General features: G+C 42.9%; 1 protein-coding gene across 1 annotated transcript in view; it reads left to right on the top strand.

Annotated features, from left to right (window-relative positions):
* Positions 1–5,786: 5,786 nt before the first annotated feature.
* LOC308073408 (zinc finger protein RFP-like) overlaps positions 5,787–20,283 on the top strand; it is a 25,992-nt gene continuing 11,495 nt past the window's right edge. The window contains exons 1-2 of the mRNA XM_080412281.1: positions 5,787–5,890; positions 17,592–19,124. Coding sequence (XP_080268407.1) covers positions 18,044–19,124 — 1,081 coding nt within the window. The 5' untranslated portion in view covers positions 5,787–5,890; positions 17,592–18,043. The remainder of the gene's footprint in view (positions 5,891–17,591; positions 19,125–20,283) is intronic.

Genomic DNA, 20,283 nt, shown 5'->3' with positions numbered 1-20,283 from the left:
ACAGGTTGTGTCCTCTACCTCAGTCACTGCCACTGACTGAGAAGAAGGACTTAAGGTGACTGACTCACGACCATTGCTAGGTCGTAGCAGGTTTTCATGACACCACTGAGTAGCTTTCCGAAGATTAGGAGTTGCAATGAGGTAGCTGACCTCTGACATACGCTTGACAACAGTATATGGACCCGTAAGTTTCGTTTGGAAAGGCAAAAGAGCCAGCACCTGCTCACCCGGACTGAACTGCCGACGTTCAGCCCGCCGACCAAATGAACGCTTAATTTTCACTTTAGCATTTGCAATGACTTCTCTAGTAGGCTTAGAAGAACCCACCTGCTTCAAAAGTGGTGGTGGCGACACATTTGCCCACACGCGCCCCCCAGCATGCATGTTACCCAGGAGAACATCCACCCCAGCCATCGGTAACGCCGTGCGCAACGCCACTTCCACCTCGCCCTGAACCAGACCACACTCGAGATTGAGTTTGTGTATCCACCTGTTTCCGCGGGTAGTTTCCTGATGTGTGGGAAACTTCCTGCGGGGGGACCGGAAGTAGAAAGTAGCGGCTCAGTGTGTTTACATTTGCCAGCAGAACGTAGCTCGTTCGCAGCTGGCGAACGGGCATGTAGTTGAAGCGCAAGGGGGCGGGGGGCGGTGCATGGGGAGAGAGTCAGCGCACTGAAGTCAAGGCACACTACAGACTACTGTGTTGTTGACAGACAACGGATGCACGCTTATTATGAGAAACAACACAAATAAAACATGGCAAAACAGTTGCGTGCATTAGTGCAAGATGAGGGTAAAGGAAACATTCAGTCTAAATGTCCAGTAATTCGCACGCGAAAAGGAAACATTAATGTCCAGTTTGCTAATCCACAACTACTGTGCCAGATAATCACCAAGAGAGTTAAAAAAGAAAAAACGTTTCAGTCATTCAGTCCGACTTCACTGTAGCCTATAGTAGCCTTTTCATAAATTATATTTGTATTAGGCTGTCCTAAGAGTTTATAATATTTAGAGAAATGTAAGGTTTCAAATACAAAAGTATTGGTAGTAGTTGCTTGACATTTAGACTGAATGTTTCATTTATCCTCATCTTGCGCTAATGCACGCAACTGTTTTGCCAGGTTTTATTTGTGTTGTTTCTCATAAGCGTGCATCCGTTGTCCGTCAACAACACAGTAGTCTGTGCCTTGACTTCAGTGCGCTGACTCTCTCGCCCCCCGCCCCCTTGCGCTTCAACTACATGCAAAAGGCCCGTTCGCAGTACAGCTACGTTCTGCTGGCAAATGTAAACACACTGAGCCGCTACTTCCTGCTTTCGGTCCGTCCGCAGGATGTTTCCCACACAGGATTTTTGCTCCAGTAAATTCCCGCGGAAACAGGTGGATAGGAGAAGGGATTATGGACATGCCCATACCACGGCTCAACATGTCACCCCCAGTAGCCGACTGTGCAGAGAATGGCAGGACCGAGTCAAGCACGTATGTGCCCAGCGCAGCCGTGTCCCGCAGAATTGTCACAGGTATTTTTTCACTGGACCCCACAAGAGAGATAAACCCCCTCCACGAATGGTCGATACGCCTCATCTACATCGCCGAGACTCCTCTCGCTCCCATGTAGAGAACTTACCGACCTTGACACAGCTGACACCGGCGCAACAGCCGCTGCCGACTTTACCTCCATTTTCTCTCTCTGTTTCAGTGAATAACAGTCTGCTTTAATGTGACCTTTCTTGCCACAGTAGTGACATGTTTTGTCACCGTCACGGGCAGCCCAACTTTTCCCGTCCTCCATTCTAAAATTCCTATTGAAAGGTGCGCTGCGACTGTCGTCACCATGGCTGGATGCGGTGCTCTCCTCATGCGTAATTTGGGCGCCCTGCTGTACCCAGTCTCGGTGCGTCAAAATGTACTGGTCAGCCAAAGCGGCTGCTTCTGCCAGTTTTAACCTGCTGTTCGTTAATATACATTGCTATATGAGGCGGAATGGCATTTTTGAACTGCTCTAACAGCATCAAATCACACAAGCCTTCACAGGTGTTCCCACCTGCAGCCATACGCCAACGGTTAAAGTTGATCACTACTTCCCGTGAAAACTCTAAATATGACTGGCTATCTTCCTTTCTGCCATTCCTAAATCTCTGACGGTAACCTTCAGGCACCATCTCGTACGCTTTCAGAACAGCAGATTTTACCTGGCATAGCTTACACTATCGGTTACCGACAAGGCAGAGTACGCCTCCTGTGCCCTCCCCGTCAGAACACATTGCAGCATTACTGTCCGATCCGCATCAGGCCAATCTCTAGACTCTGCCAGTCTCTCAAACAAAGAAAAAAATGTTTCTGGGTCTTTCTCGTTAAATTTAGGCATTAAGCGCAAACTGCTCACTAAATCAAAAGGGCGCTGTCCATACGCTAAACCTACCTCACCTACCAACAGCTTCTGGTCCATCTTACCTTCCCTTACCAGTTCCAACTTTTCCCTCTGTAAACTAATTTTTGCCTGCTCTGTTGTCTGCCTTAACTTTTCCACTTCAATCTGTTGCATGTTTCTATCCATCTTATCTCTAACTGTATCAACATCAGCTCCTTTTGCTGCGCAAAAGAAAGCTGTGTTTGCATGCTTTGGATCGGCAACGGCACCGCAGCGCCGCCTCCCTCCCCCGTTTCACCACCCGGTAAAACATCCAAATCCTTTAGGTTAACTATCAATATTGCTTTTAAAGTCTCCGGTTTGCGTCTCTTATCCCCAATGTCTATTTTATAGTATTCTGCAATCTCATAGATTTGCTCCTTTGTGCATCCGTCTCAGATGGAGCCACAAAAAAAATCAACAATTTGAATTTGAGCCATTATCAAAATCACTTGAATACAATGGATATACGTTAACCAACACACTGAAAGACACTTAGACCAAGTATTCAGGAGCGTCCCCTAACTGCTTAAGTAAATCTTCTCTAACTCAACCCTATCTCTTCATGAGGTAAATTGCGGGGGTATTTATGCACCAAATATACGTTGGGGACAACGCAACCCATTAATAATCCAATCACGTTGTCAGCCACGTACCGTGCCCCTTACCGCGTTCACCCCAACACTAGCAAAACAATATAAGAAAAAAACAAATCCACGAAAGTTTAAACACTAAACGTGGCTATGCCTCACATGGGACAAACAGCAGCAGCTCCTATATGAATACTTAATCTCAGTAACAGTGTGTAAAATGACCTATATTCCATCTATATTCAATTAACTCCATGCTTCAAATGAAAAAAATTACGGGGAATAAAAAAAATACCATTTAACGGTAACGAAACATTAAACAACTCAAAACACGCACGTCCTGACAAAAAGTTGTCCGCGTCATCATAGCCCAAAAAAGGGAATCCTGAGCCAAGCCCACCAAACCCACGCATCTGCTTGGCCTAACTAGACAGAGACGTCACGGGGAAAACCCCAATTACTTCCACCAGACCGGCTTTTAACTCAAGCCTCAGTAGGTGCTCATAAACAATACTGTAACTTTAAATCAAACAATACTCACTTTTGGAACGAGCCCCCATTTGTCATGGCTGGCTCTTGCCATGACAAATAATAGGGAAGGGAGACCAACGGAAAGTTTAACAAAAGTATTTATTAACTAATAACCTAACACATAACTAAGAGATAACTGAGAGAAAACATACAAGGAAAGCATAACAATAAAGGAATGAGGTGTGGAGTCAGTATATCAGTGGTGTAAGTGTGGATGAGTGGAACATGGTGTAGTGCAGGGTGTGTGGATGAAAAGAATAATCAAATAGAACTGAACACAAGCATGGGGAGCAGCTGAAGAGGACGGCAGTCCTCTCTCCTCTGGATCTCAACATGGACTGATCATGGGCTGGATTTTTGCGAACGCAGCGGAAGGAGGCGCCTCCGCGCAAGTGGAGCTTACTATGAAACCGTGCTCGGGTTGTGGGTGTGTCTGTGTGTCTGTCTGTGTGTCTGTGTTCATGCTCTCATGCTCTGCGTGCACTGCCTGTAAGCAGCCACCCGAGTGCGCCAGAGTGCAGGAATTTAGACAATGCTCTGATTACCATGCACCACACACACACACACACACACACACACACACACACACACACACACACACAGAATGTTCTCTCCCAACACGGATTACAAGTCCGTAAATACACAATATTTTCGAGCTGCGTTCGCTTCCAGCGTTCGCGCGTCTTACTTGTATAGACTCCTGGAGGCACCGGGCCCAGGTGCTCTCCAATGAGCCATTAGTAGACACACCCTGTTCACCTAGAAGGGACAGGTTTAGCAGAGCACACTCCCATACTCCATATAAGGGAGTGGGGCATCACAATAACTTGATAAAAATATCAAGTTGAATCAAATAAAAATGTAATCATAATATCCATCCACTTTGCCTTATTTTTCCTCTGGTTGGTAGCCAGGGTATATCATTATTGAAAATATCATTATGGGACTAAACTAGAGACTGGGGAGCAATGGCGTTAAGTAACCAAGTACATTTACTCTAGTACTGTACTTAAGTACAATTTGAGGTATTGTTTTTATTTTACTGGAGTAATTACTGGAATTTTCAATACTTTTACTTTTCCTCCACTACATCTCAGAGGCAAATATTGTACTTTTGCTCCACTACAATCATTTGAAAACTTAAGTACTAGTTACTTTGCAGATATCAATTATATTATAAAACATACATTAACCACTTCGGCCCTATTTTATACGTAGGCTACTTGAAAATAGCCGATCTGTATGAGCTTGTAGATTGGCTATGTTCAAACATTTTGGTACTTTTACTTTTGGTAAAAAAGTATATTTTGATGCCAATACTTTTGTACTTTTACTCAAGTAGCATTTTGAACACAGGCCTTTTACTTGCAACAGAGTATTTTTATATTGTGGTATTGGTATTGCTACTTTTACTTGAGTAAAATATCTGAGTACTTCTTCCACCACTGCTGGGGAGCAGGGAACCTTGAACTTAACCCAGGCCAAAAGAGAAATTAGACGTTTACCCGGGACCCAAACTAGTGAAAATAGCAGATCTACAAGCTCGCAACGCCTTGCGAGCTTGTAGTTCTGCTATTTTCACTACTTGTTTTTGTTTGATTTTTGATTTATGAAATACTTTTGAAAAATGTTGGAATTGTTTTTAATTGATGAAAAAGTGTGATATTTTGGTTTAAACTTCTTTAAATCTTTTGAAATATATATATATTTTTTAAATGTAGGAAACGAAAAAGAAGAAAAAAACATGGACATTAACTCTACTCTACTTGGGTCCGCGACCCAAACATGGGTCCCGACCCACTGTTTGGGAAACAGTGGTGTAGAGATCATTGGTTTTCAACCAAGGTCCATTATTTATTCAGCATTTGAGCCATGGAACCACCATTTGATGAGATTTAGCCTCTCAGACCAAAAACCTTTTAATATTAATATTTTGTCCACAATTCCATGCTGTATTGATGTTGGTACCATAGGAGAGATAATAACAGGCAAACATTGATCACAATCACAATTCTTTAATTAAGTAAGATTAAGGAAGATGTTTAACAATAATTTAACTCTCGAGTGTAAAATGAAACCAAATGGACCCATAAGGGTGCATTTGGTTTCATTTTACACTCTCAAGAGGTAAAGGTATAAGGGTCCTTGATCATTTGGTTACCAACTCTCCATCATTTAGCTGGGGACCACCTGGAACCCCCTCAAGGACCACTGGTTGAGAACCACTGGTGTAGATGAACTCAATCTGCTCACAGCCCTGAAACGAAAGTAAAACAGAGCCACCACATTGTGACCGCAGGGCAGAGCTAAATATTCTCCATAAAAACCTCAGATCAACAGGGTTTTCTAGACATAGACAGGTGCCCAGCTAGCAAGCGGCCGCTACTGCCAGCGTCAGGCTGGTATATACAGAGCGTGGTGTGGATGTCTGGTGCTCAGCTGTCCTCACACCGTACAGGTCCCGCTCATTGAAATGTGTGTCGATGTGTCGTGAGCCTTCTATTGTCACACCAGTGTGACGCTGTCCATGTTTGAGTACATTTGCATTTGAATGCATAGCTCTACTCACTGTAGATCAGACTACATTAGCATGAGGAAAGTGTCCCTTCTAGAATTCTCTCTCTCTCTCTCTCTGTCTCTGTCTCTGTCTCTGTGTCTCTCTCTCTCTCTCTCTCTCTCTCTCTCTCTCTCTCTCTACCCTGAACCTAAGCCATAAGCCATTTTTAAGCTTGTATATTATTTTAGTGTTCAAAACTAAATAAGGTGACCTCAGTAATAAAACTGATTCAATTCCAAGGATTAATTGCTCCTCAGTCAAATGTTTTTTCTTTCTTCTTTTGCCTTTTTGTTTTTATTCGTATGCTGTTGCTATTTTTATTTACTCATTGCATTGTCAATTCTGACACTTAAGTTGTATGTTGTAGTGCTGCTAGAATTTTGTAGGGTTTTAATAACATTTTAATGTAATTGCTTATATTTTCTTTCTCTTTAACCACTTAAACCAGGAACTCTACACTAGGAAATATATACTCCAACAGTAGGAGGCAGTATGCACTTCAAAGCAATGCTTGCAACCAACCCCCACCCCACCCCCCAAAATAAACAGGAACAGCCTCTCAGGCAGGAAGTTCAAGCCGGCAGCCAGGTTTTTGAACAGAGTAAACGAACACAAAGAGGAGCTCAACTTGGCAGACGTTTTTACGATGTATTTTTGCTCTGGGGAAATCTTATTTGAAGGTGAGGTGAGTGTATTTTGTATCTTTGATAATGTGTACCATGTGTAGCCTTATGCTAGTGTTAGAAATCTGTTTAATTAGACTGCATTGTTTGTAAGTGATGATTACTCTTGAGTGTGAGTGTAGATAAATCGACCGTTAGCATTAGCACAGTGATGCTACTTTCCATGGTTATTATTATTTGTAGCCTTATTAAAAGTGAGGGTCAACAAACGCTGTCTGTCAACAACACTGTCTAGCATGGATTATAAACCATAGCCATGGTTCACATGACGCTCGTCTGTCACAAGCGTCATGGCGCTACTTGTTCCTGGTTTTTGAAATTTCTACATTTACAACCTGTGCTGACCCCACGGCCATGGATGTAATAAGTTAAAACGCCTGGGTCTAAGTACCCGTATCTTCCGTATTGTTGAATAAAAAGCTTTTTAATCCAATTGCCGGCCATTTTCAATTTCTTTCTTTAAAAAAAATAGTGTATCAGGGTGCAATACACCTCCCAACCAATAGCGGCGCGTGGTTGAAAGCATATGGAGAATATTCAAAGAAAATGGCTGGCGATCGGATTAAAATGCTTTTTATTGAACAATACAGAAGATTTGGGTACTTAGACCTGTGCGCTTTAACCATAGAGGTATAGGCTTTAACTTGTATCATCCATGGCCGGAAGTTCAGCACTTTATATTTGAAATCTGAACGTTTATGTAGATATGCTGGTTTTAAATGTAACATTTAAAAAAAAACAGGAACAAGTAGCGCCATGACTGTCATGGTCATGGTATGACTGACATGTCATGTTTCAGGGCTAATTATAAACGTACTTTTCCCTCTATGTTTGGGCCTCTAATCCACACAAACGTCGTGGGAAAAGTACTCAAATGTTTTACTTAATATTGCATAATCTGTTACAAGTAAATGTCCGGAATTCAAAATTGACTGGAGTAAAGTACAAAAGTATTGGTATCAAAATGTGCTTAAAGTACCAAAAGTAGAAAGTACTCATTATGCAGAATCTCCCATTTCACAAGTTTTCAAATGTATAAAATGTATACAATCTTTTGAAAATAGCAGATCTACAAGCTCACAATGCAACACATTGTATAGATATTTTCAAATGGCAAAAATGTATAGGCTTAAGTGGGTAATGTATGTTTTGTAAAATCTACAAAGTATACCAGTATGGGAGGTATATAATAGATTGTCTTCCATCAACTGTCATAAATCCCCTGGCCCAGATATGATCCCCCCCAATATTTTGAAAGAGTTTGCATGTGAGATCAGCATTCCTCTTTGTGATATCATCAACAGTTCATTTGATGAAGGGGTGGTTCCTAGACAATGGAAAGAGGCTACTGTTGTCCCTATACCAAAATCCTCCCCTTGCAACATAGATGAATTAAGGCCGATCTCATTAACAGCTCAACTCTCAAAAATATGTGAACAGTTTGCTGGGAACTGGATTCTGAATGACATCACGACAAATCTAGACCCCATGCAATTTGGCAGCCGACAGAACCGTTCCACAACACACAATCTAGTCAGTTTAATGGACTTTGTGTATAGGACCAGTGATGTTTCAGGCTCAGTGTGCACAGTAATCACAACTGACTTTGCCAAGGCCTTCGATGCCGTAGACCACACAGTGGCAGTGCAGTGTCTCCTTGATCTAGGAGTGAGACCGGGTCTGATTCCATGGATTTGCAGCTTCATGACTGACCGGCAGCAAAAAGTGCGCTACCAGGGACATCTGTCTGATTGGGAATATGCCACATGTGGAGTTGCACAGGGGACCGTATTAGGGCCTATAGTCTTCCTCGCACTGATTAACAGTGCCCTCCAGGATGGACCAAACCACTGGAAATATGTGGATGATATGACTATGGCCCAGTCGTGGAGGCCCAAGGTACCTTGCACCCTCCAACAGACCCTGAATGGTTTGGACATCTGGGTAAACGAGCACAAAATGAAACTCAATCCAAGAAAATGCAAAGTTGTACATGTCACTTTCATGAGACAAAAACCGGCCCTCCCAACACTTTCCATTGACCAAAACATACTAGAAGTCTGTGACACAGTAAAGGTTCTGGGGGTCACCATTCAAGCTGATTTGAAATGGGACAGCCAGGTGGACTATATGTTGACCTCAGCCAATAGAAAGCTTTTCGTCCTATGTCGCCTGAAGAAGTTTGGGGTCCAAGACCCTGAATTGGTTTCGATCTACACAGGCTATGTGCGTCCGGTGCTGGAGTATGCAGTCCCAGTCTGGCACAGTTCCTTAACTGCTGACCAGACGAAAAGACTGGAAAGAGTTCAGAAACGGGCTTGCAAAATCATACTTGGCCGGAGGTACTCGGGATACACAGAGGCTCTCACTTCGCAGCCTCACATTGTGCACCCTAGCAGAGAGGCGCACTCAACTGTGTCTCGACTTTGCCAGGAAGCTGTTTAAGTCCAACTTCAGAAACTGGCTACCCTGCCTCAGGAAGGAGATCTCTGGTCGCCAAACAAGGAATGGAGATGACCTGGACACTCTACATTGCCGAACAGAGAGATACAAGAAATCACCAATCCCATATATGTGCAGACTTTTAAATGATAGTGGATGTTAGATTGTTTTATGTTACTAGATTTTTAGATAGGCAATTGCATTTTTTTGATTTGAAGTTTTATATTGTAATCAGGAAAATAATTCAGTGTTTTTAATGGCACCTGTCTTTTTAAACATCTGTGATCATGCTGAAATCTGAATAAACAAACATAAAAGTAACTAAAGTTTTCAAATAATTGTAGTGAAGTAAAAGTATAATATTTGCCTCTGAGATGTAGTGGAGTAGAAGTAAAAGTACTGACATTTGAAATACTCCAGTAAAGTAAAAATACGTACTGTACTTGAGTAAATGTACTTAGTTACTTTACACCACTGATTAAATGTATGTAAATATCACAGCCCATCTATAGGGCTAATATTGTCCTAACAAAAAAAAAGAAAGTGGGAGGAAGATACTGGCTCACAGTGCATTAATGGTGAATTTGGTAATTAAAGCTGCTATAAGCGCTTTTTGGTGATTTTTGGGCAAAATTTTAATGACATTTTTTTTTTTTTTTTTTTTTTTTATCAGTCAATAATGGGTTAAATATGCTCCGAAAATATCTAGTGTGTGTGAAATGTGCAGCGGCCGCCAGGGGCCTCTAAACAAGTAACCAGTGCTGTCACAGATATACTGCTCAGGCCCACCTCTCTACCCATGACACTGCGGAATATAGGCACCACCGAAGAAGAACAAGAAATCTGCACTGCGCATGCTCCTGGACTGGCGTTTATTTTTGAAAGGTTGCTGCGGACATTCAGAAGACATAAAGACACATAGAGAGAGAGAGAGAGATAGAAACCGAGAGACACACACATAGAGAGAGAGAGAGGTAGAGACAGGGAGAGAGAGGTAGAGACGGAGAGACACCAGACTTTTCGAGTTTTGCATTGACTTCTGCCGGAGAATGTCGGATTCTGAGGTAAGCTAGCCTATCATACTATCAAACTTATTGTAAACTATGTGTAATACATACACATACGTTTTTACTCACAGCTTTATAGCAAGTATTTGTATTACTGTAAGACGTTATATTGGGCTGTAATCAGTTTGCTGGCTGATAATGTATGTTACGGTAACTAATAGTATTATTAGGCATAGAACAAATTATGTATATGTAGAAAGATCGATGGATCTAGATAGATAGGCTATGATATAGATATGAGATCGATAGAGTACATTTCGTTGTACAGTTGTGTTCAATGATAAATTCCATCCATTGTGCACACACACACACACACACACACACACACACACACACACACACACACACACACACACACACACACACACACACACACAATATATACTGTCTGTATAGATAGAGTCCAGTTCAGACATGAGCATATCGTATGCAAATGTTAGTCTGCACGCCAGACACAGCCTAAGTACCCACCATTCACTATAGTAGAAGTAGATTATTACACAGTGTTTTGGGCATGTCATTATAGGAGAACATGTTCAGATATTTTATTATTTTATATTTTATTACAAATAGCAAAAATAACCGATCCCCAAGCTGTGAGCTTGTAGATTGTCTATCTTTGCTACATGACACCATGACATGATAGTATAAATCCAGGTTATGTGATTTGGAAATGCTTCAGTACCAAATAATAAAAAGTCTGAAAATAAAGACAATTGAATGTGTAAGAACCCTGTCCCTGACCACGGGGCGGCAGTGGCTTGGGGGTTGAGTAGCCGGTAAAAGTGGCATGGTAGACCCGCAAGGTTCCCAATTTGATCCCGGGCTCCCCCAGAGTTAGTGTCGAAGTGTCCTTGAGCAACACACTGAACCCCTAATTGCTCCCGATGTGCTGGTTGGTGCATTGCATGGTTTCCTGCCATCGGTATATGAATGTGTGTGTGAATGTAATGCACAATCTATGTAAAGCGCTTTGGAATACAATTGCTATATAAATGCACCATTTACCATTTATTTATTTCCATGTGTTTCCTTGGTCTAACATAATGTTTATACTTTGATGAACACATGTTACTTCAGTGAGAAATGAATTGTAATTTGTCTCTCTATAAATATTATTGTCTTTGTCTATTGTCAGGCACGAATTGACAGTATGAGTCTGGAAGACTGCCGGCTGATGCTACACAGGGCTCTTGCACGAGAGCCCAGTATGCTCTTTGACCTGCCAGACAACCCCAATATCAGCGCTCCATAGGATCCTCCAGCTCAACGGCCACCCAGTTGGTGTGTGTGTCAGCGGTGCAGAGAGATGCCAACAGTGCTGGAGAAGAAGTGCTGCATGCAACGGCCTGGCGCGTGCATCTCTCTGCTGCCACAGTTTGACATGTATGTCATGCAGGAGGGTCATCTCAGGTTAGTAATATTGTTTTTCTATGCATTGTTGATTTCTAGGTACAGTTTCGCGACTTTTTTTGTAACTAATTGCGACCGAAGGTCGCAGTTACTGTAGAATCGATTTTCCAGAGTGTCCCTCCATCCGTCAGTCCGTCCGTCACGCTGCAATGCGCCTCTCACACACACACACACACACACACACACACACACACACACGTCTGACTGTCGCTTCCCAGCCTTTGGTAGTGTTACTGGTTTTATTGTTGTTCCATTTCAATGTGATGTCTTGTTTTATTCTTGCTTATTTATTGTACAGCACTTTGTAACATTTGTTTTGACCCCTTACCCTCAGACTGGCCCGGAGGATCTGGAATGATGTCCAGGCTGCCGTCGACCTTCCTGACGCAGGAGAGGACAACCGGCAGTTTCGATACGTGGCCTACAGGCAGTTCATTGTGTGGCGCTACGGGACTCTGGGCGCTGACAACCGCATTGTGATTCCCAGCTGTTGTGTTTGGAAGATACGGACAGCCTGGCCGGACCCTCATGGGCATTATGTTGGTTTCATTCCCCGCAGGATTTAGTTGTTTTTTTTTACACGCTTTACACTCAGGTTCTAGGAGGGTACACTGTATTTGATGTACCGGCTGTGATATGTGATGTGTCTGCTCTAGTTCAGAGCAGACACCTGATAAAGGGTATTGATAATACATTTTGATGTTCATATTGTTCATATTGTGATGATTGTTGAATAAAAACAATGTATGTACATATGATGCATATATATGTGACTTTGTTATAGTCTGACACCGTGGGTGTTTTGATATTTTAAAGCGGCCGGATGGAGAAACCGGATGAAAACTTTTAGAGCGGAATAGTGAGGTTCCCTGTTAGATCCCGGGCTCCCCCACAGTCGGTGTCAAAGTGTCCTTGAGCAAGACTCAACTGCTACTGATGAGCAGGTTGGTGCTTTGCATGGGGTCCTCTGCCAAAGCGCTATATACGGGTAAAGGCACCATTTACCATTTAGTTCACCCCCCGCACCCCAACAAACTACTTGTTTTCCATCAATTACACACCCCATGAAGCCTTGAATTCAAGGAGATGTCTGTGGTTGCATTCCTAAGCCAGTAATTTGACAACCGGGTCATCGGTCAGTATGAAATGATTGGCTCAGGAATGTGACAAACAAGAAATAAATCTCAAGGTCTCACGTGTGTGTGTGTGTGTGTGTGTGTGTGTGTGTGTGTGTGTGTGTGTGAGTGTGTGTGATATATACCTAATAACACTACTACTGTGGTACAATAGGTCAGTGGTTCTCAAGCTTTTTACACCTAGTACCACTTCAGAAAAGTCCTGTTTCTCCAAGTACCACCATTATAACTGATACAGGTGCATAAACCTAACCCATCCTATTCAGCTATGCACACTGGAGGCCAATTTATTCTTTGAATTCCATATACTTTTTTAGTTTGTTGCATTCATAAGTCAATACTTATCTTGTTATGCTCATTTCATACGTATTTTCATATTCATGTATTGGATGTGATTTCTCCATCGCAAAAATGATTACGGTTATTCTATGAAACATATATTTCATAGAATAACCATAATCATTTTTAAAATGGTTATGGGGCAGTGTATATATTTATATAGCCCTATTTGCTCCAAGCTGTTTTTTAAATAAAATATAGACTGTTGGAAGAATTAACGAATTACCAAGATTTAATGAGAAATAAGGCTTCTTTAGAAAAATGACTGACGGGCTGGGCTGGGTCTAATTTGTCAATTATTAGTCGAGCCGGGCTGAAATATATAGGGGATATGAAAGCTCTAGTTAGTAGTTTGAAGTGCTCATGTGGCCTTATAGTTGCTTCTTTTTGTTTTCATAGACCTGCGGACTGCGGTTGCTGATTTCTCGCCAAGGCTGGCAACACGGCTCATGGTCCAACGCACAAAGCCATTGTAGTGTCTGTGTGCACTTGACGGGTGATTTTATAAACCAGCGGGTGCTTCTAGAATCCACTATCCCCCCTCCCCAAGCCGTACCCATGTGTGTCTGTAGAATTGTAATGTGGGGGATATAGCAACAACACGCCCACGGGCACACCTCCATGCGCAAATAACGGTGTCGGCATAATGGTGACGGGTAGAGCAGGTGCTAGAATAACCTATTGGGGCGGCGCAGGTCCATTATCCGGATTTAACGGGGAAAAAACTGCCACAGAATAGAGCGGAGTATCCCTTTTCCTTTTAATTATTTTTAATGATGATTTTTCACTTGCTTTAGCCATTGTTTATAGCGCATCTGAATCTTCCAACCTGTAGGATAGTGACACACTTTGGTTCCCAGTTCATGGCAAGAAAAACAATTGTTTGTTGGTTCCAGTTCCAAACCCTTTTATGTTCTGAACCAATTCATTTTTCAGTTGAAACACTCAGTGGAACTGATTGTAACTCCAGTGGAAAAGGGGCCTTACTGTGAGTCTCAGGGCATGGTCCTTACCTTCACCACAATAAACAGGGCCGGGGTATCACCCATAGAATGTAAAAATAAATGGACAATGTGACAAGTTCTCAAACTTTTCAGCCTGTGGCAGCAGAGAAATACATGCGCCAGGCCGTTGCATGCAGCACTTCTTCTTCTCCAGCACTGATGGCATCTCTCTGCACCGCTGACACACACACCAACTGGGTGGCCGTTGAGCTGGTTGTCAGCGCCCAGAGTCCTGTAGCGCCACACAATGTACTGCCTGTAGGCCGCGTATCGGAACTGCCTGTTGTCCTCTCCTGCGTCAGGAAGGTCGACGGCAGCCTGGACGTCATTCCAGATCCTCTTCACCTTACTGGAGGTAAACACACTCTATCTCTTCACCTTACTGGAGGTAAACCGACTCTCTCTCTCTTCACCTTACTGGAGGTAAACACACTCTCTCTCTCTTCACCTTACTGGAGGTAAACACTCTCTGTCTCTTCACCTTACTGGAGGTAAACACTCTCTCTCTCTCTCTTCACCTTACTGGAGGTAAACACACTCTCTCTCTCTTCACCTTACTAGAGGTAAACACACTCTCTCTCTCTCTTCACCTTACTGGAGGTAAACACACTCTCTCTCTCTTCACCTTACTGGAGGTAAACACTCTCTCTCTCTTCACCTTACTGGAGGTAAACACACTCTCTCTCTCTCTTCACCTTACTGGAGGTAAACACTCTCTCTCTCTTCACCTTACTGGAGGTAAACACTCTCTCTCTCTTCACCTTACTGGAGGTAAGTCCCCGCTGCCCTGGAGGGATAGGGATGACCCAGGCTGGGGCTGGAGCTGTCGCGGTGGGGCGGTGCACACTGGAAAGAGGAGGAAGATGAGGACGAAGAGGTGGAGGCAGTGGTGGTAGCACAGCAAACCATCTGCGGGGGAGCTCATGGTGGAGTGAGAGGCCTTGATGGGACAGGGTGTGAGAGCCCACCGGGGATGGACATTGGGCCTGTGGTGCCCCATGGTCCTGCCTGGCGCTGCTACTTTGGAAGTCCATGGCCTGATAAAGTAAAATCATAATTAGAATTTAAATGAAATCTGCTTGTTCACAGCCAGGTTTATGCCTGGACAATGAATTTGACCCACAGACTAGTCATTCAGGCATAAGAAGTTAATAATCAAATGCACTATCTCCTCTCCATTATTATCAATTGAAAATCACTTGCCATGCGTGTTATTATCAAATGCATAGAGTCTACGAGGCGTACCTAGACCGCGGCTGACTTGGGACTCCAACATCTCCTGTGTGGATGGGGGTGGAACACCACAGAGAACGCCATGCTGGCGTGGATCATTTGGCCTTCTTGTAGTGCTCCGGGGCATCCCTCTGTTGGCCAACAGTCTGAAACACTGAAACACATTTCGAAAACAGACCAGGAGTATTTTATGAGTTGACTGAAACTAAAGCATTTTTGGAAATGAATTAAATCAAAACATTTTGAAGGATTCTAAGAGACTGGGGAATTTGTTGGAGAAAGTAGTATTTCTTTTTTCATTCTACATTTTTGTAGAATGAAAATAATTGAGGTTGAAATTGAGTATGGAATGTATAGATATGATCATTGTGTCATATAAAACGATAAAGTATTTTTCTCAACACCAGGTGGCGTATTCTTCTGATGACTCCTATATTCTTTGATATCTTGTTAGAAATAAGTGTTATGTGAGATTTTAATCTATGAATATTCCAAGAAATTAAGAGTAAGGGCGCGCTCCCACCGCACTTTTATTTTACCTCTGGGGCGGAATCTGCCAATGCTTTGTCAATGCAAATGCGTGGATTCCTGGTCTTGCGGATTTTTTCCAAGAATCCACGCATTTGCATTGACAAAGCATTGGCAGATTCCGCCCCAGAGGTAAAATTAAAGTGCGGTGGGAGCGCGCCCTTAGTGATGGTAATTCTAAGATGTTAGCTATGTGAATATTATAGGGAAATAACTTGGCTGGATGATTTTGAGGCATAAACGTCATGTATGCAGTGTTCTTTATAGCCTATTAAGTGATAATGTAGTTGCCTTGACCCAAGTGATCACTTTATTCAATTATTGATGATAATTTCTGATGATTGAATTTATGTCCGTCTAACAGTTTAAAAAAAAAGAAAAACATTTAATAATCCGCAAACAAAATCAAGCAAGCTTTTGGTTATCTTACTGTAGATATAAATTATTCATATAAATGAGGAGCTAATAGAAAACGTTTTATTGTTTGATGTTGTTTGAAACATCATAATTCATACTGTTATGCAATGACATTTTCTAATAAATGCAAAACCTTGAAACCGTAAAGGATACAAGATTGACGCCACAATAAATCAATTGTTGTCAGATGAGATGTTTCCAAGTTATACATTGTTTTCCTGCTGATAAGTAGCTTTGAAACCATAACAGAGCTGTTCCATTTAAACCACAAAGAGAAGTTCATGTAATAAAATGTCATGCTTGACACTACAGAGAGAGAAGGATGAGGCTGGCACTGCGTCAGGCACCCGGAACTAGTGGCGAGCAAACTGACAATGTGGGAGCCAACCCAGGGCAGTGTTAATTTTGTTGACTAAAAATATGACGAAAAATGTTCGTCGACTACCTTTTTTCACTGACGATAACTAAATAAAAACTAAATAAAAAATAAGCTACCATGACTAAAACGAAGACTAGATATTTTTCGTCAACAAATAAAAACTAGACTAAAATGTTAGTGAGGGACTAGTAGAGAAGAGATCCAGTAGAACTAAGAGACAAGTCGTTTTATGTTTGGTTGCGCTCGGGTGTTGCGCTCTGAAAATAGCAGATGCAAGCTCACAACGTGAGGCGTTGTGAGCTTGTAGATCGGCTATTTTCAGCATGCAACCAAGTATAAAATCATCCATTGCGACGCCATCAAGGCACCGCCAATATGCATTTTAGTCGACTAAATCAACTGTAGATTTAGTCAACCATAATCTTATGATATTTAGTCGACTAAAACTAGACAAAAACTAAAACATTTCAGACGACTAAAATATGACTAAAACTAAATGGAATTTTATTTCAAAAGACTATGACTAAAACTAAATAAAAAAATGCTGTCAAAATCAACACAGGGGAAAAGCCAGGAAAGGCAAGATTTGCACCAACCTACGTAGATGCACTGTGACACTACACCTTAGCTAACAACACTGTAGAGCTTTAAGACCCTGATGCTAGACATGGAGAGTGTGGAGGGCAGCGAATCAGGAGTCCTGAGTTGGTGTTGGCTTCTATCCATATACGTGTAGTCTAGGCCTAAGTGTGTGTATGCATTATGTTTTTTTTCTCTTTTCAATACAATATGTTATGTGGTGTAATGTAAGGCTGTTGGTATAAATGAAGAGAAACATTTGATGTTTTCAATTTCATTCTCAGTGTGCACAAATGGCGTATGCCAGCAGTCTCCATTCTGAAGAGCAGTTCCTGTGTTCCATCTGTCTGGATGTGTTCACTGATCCAATCACCACTCCATGTGGACACAACTACTGCAACACCTGCATCACACATTACTGGGACACTAATGATGTGTGTCAGTGTCCACTATGTCAGAAGAAATTCTATAAGAGACCAGAATTCTCTGTTAATAAAGTTCTTGCGGAGATGGCCTATCAGTTCAGGTCAAAGCAGCTAAAAAGAAATTCCAGCACAAACCAAGAACCTGCCAAACCAGATGAAGTCTCCTGTGACATCTGTACTGAGACCAAACTCAAAGCCCTGAAGTCCTGCCTGGTGTGTCTGATCTCCTACTGTGATACTCACCTGGAGCCTCACAAGAGAGTTGCAGCATTAAAACGCCACAAACTAATTGACCCTGTAAAGAAGATATTATGTGTAAGAAACATGACAGACCCCTGGAGCTGTTCTGTAAGACCGACCACGTGTGTGTTTGTCAGTTCTGCACTGAGTCAGACCACAAGTTGCATCAAGTTGTATCTCTGGAAGAAGAATATGAAGGAAAGAAGGCTGAGCTGGGAAACACGGAGGCTGAAGTTCAGCACATGATCCAGGAGAGACAACTGAAGATTTACGAGGTCAAACATGCAGTAGAGCTCAGCAAGAAAGATGCAGACAGAGAGATGACAGACAGTGTGCAGGTCTTCACTACTCTGATGAGCTGTATTGAGAAAAGCCAGGCTGAGCTCATTGATGTGATAGATAAGAAGCAGAAAACAACAGAGAAACAGGCTGAAGGCTTCATTAAAGAGCTACAATGGGAAATAACTGAGTTAAAAAAGAGAAGCTCTGAGCTGAAGCAGCTCTCACACACCGAAGACCAGCTCCAGCTCCTCCAGAACTTCACCTCCATCAACACCCCTCCACCCACCAAGGACTGGACAAAGGTCAATGTCCATCAGTCTTCATATGTGGGGACTGTAAGGACAGCTGTGGCTCAGCTGGAGAAGACACTCAGTCAAGAGATGGAGAAGCTGCGTGATGCTGAGCTGTGGAGGATCCAGCAATATGCAGTGGATGTAAATCTGGACCCTGATACAGCACTCCTCCTGCCTGTTGATGGAACACAAGGGAATCTTGGAAACGTACAGAAGAATCTCCAAAGCTTCTCCTCAGGAAAATGTTACCATGAGGTTCAGGTTAAAGGGAAGACTGACTGGTCTATAGGAGTGACCAGAGCCTCCATCAACAGGGAAAGGAAAGCAACAGTGAGCGCTGACGATGGTTACTGGATTATAATGTTGAGGAATGGAAATGAGTACACAGCTCTTGCTGACCCTCCTGTCCTCCTCCCTGTAAGAGAGGAGGTCCAGAAAGTGGGAGTGTTTGTGGATTATGAGGAGGGTCTGGTCTCCTTTTATGATGTGGAGGCCAGAGTTCATCTCTACTCTTTCACTGGCTGCATCTTCACTGAGGAAATCAATCCATTCTTCAGTCCCTTGCTCAATAATGACGGTAAAAACTCATCAAATCATGATCATCTCTCCTGTCATTCACATATTAGACTGTCTGTGTGTAAAGCCTGATTTATACTTCATGCGAAAATAGCAGATCTACAATCTCTCATAATGACGCGTTGTGAGCTTGTAGATCGGCTATTTTCGCCACGTGTCTCTGTCATACGACACAGTATACTAATACTATTAAGTATAACCTTTGCTTTATATGAAAATAATGTATGGCTTTAATTTAAGACCTCAAATGTATATCTCTTTCTTTACGCGGTTATTTTCAGTCAACTATCATTTCAAATCCCCAATTTTTTCACATGAGCCTGTTATAGCGCCACCAGGAGGCAGATTTGTGCAAAAGCCTTTTTTTTTTACAATACTCCTATAGATTTTATCCAAACGTCATGCAAATCAGAACACAGTATCTCTATAGTCATGTGATCAACACGGATCTGTTCCATTTCCCATATTCCATCCTCAATCATTGCCTATGGTTGGCTTCCAAAGTTTGCAGGATTGGTCCGTTTTGAACAAAAAGCCTCAAACTATCCACGCAGCTTGCAATTTCCGTGAAATTTCACACGCACATTCCCATTAGGACGAGGAAGAAATGCCACCCTTTTCACATTGGCCTGTTATAGCGCCACCAGCAGGTCTAATTTAGCAAAACACATTTTTGGAACAAAATGCCTCAAATCCTAAGGGGCACGGTGGCGCAGTCGGTAGCGCTGTCGCCTCACAGCTAGAAGGTCCTGGGTTCGATTCCCGCCGGGGACGCTGTGGGCACTGGGGGCGTGTCTTCTCCTCCGCGTCATCAGCGCCCATACCCTAGGTGGAGTTGGCGAAAGGGCCTACTCTGTGTGGAGTTTGCATGTTCTCCCCGTGTCTCCTAGGGTAGTTAATACCCTCACAAAAACATGTAGTAATCCTGGTCACTATACCGCCTCCCCCATGACAGCCGGGGCGCCTGATGGAGGGGAAGGGAACTGGTTGGAATAACGTGTTCCTTCCACGCGCTACGTCCAACCAGGGAAACTCCCCCCTGTCGGGTGACAAGAAGGTCAGTTGGCTCTCATGCCTGAAGGAGGCATGAGCTCGGCCCTGGCCTCCCTAGGCTGGTGGGGGGAGTGTAGTGCCCAGGATCACTTAGCAAATTGGCACCG

The sequence above is a fragment of the Gymnoscopelus braueri genome (assembly GCF_963280865.1).
Source record: "Gymnoscopelus braueri genome assembly, chromosome: 18".
In the NCBI taxonomy this organism is placed as follows: domain Eukaryota; kingdom Metazoa; phylum Chordata; class Actinopteri; order Myctophiformes; family Myctophidae; genus Gymnoscopelus; species Gymnoscopelus braueri.
The sequence above is the reverse complement of the archived record's forward strand: the minus strand, read 5'-3'. Positions and strand labels throughout refer to the sequence as shown.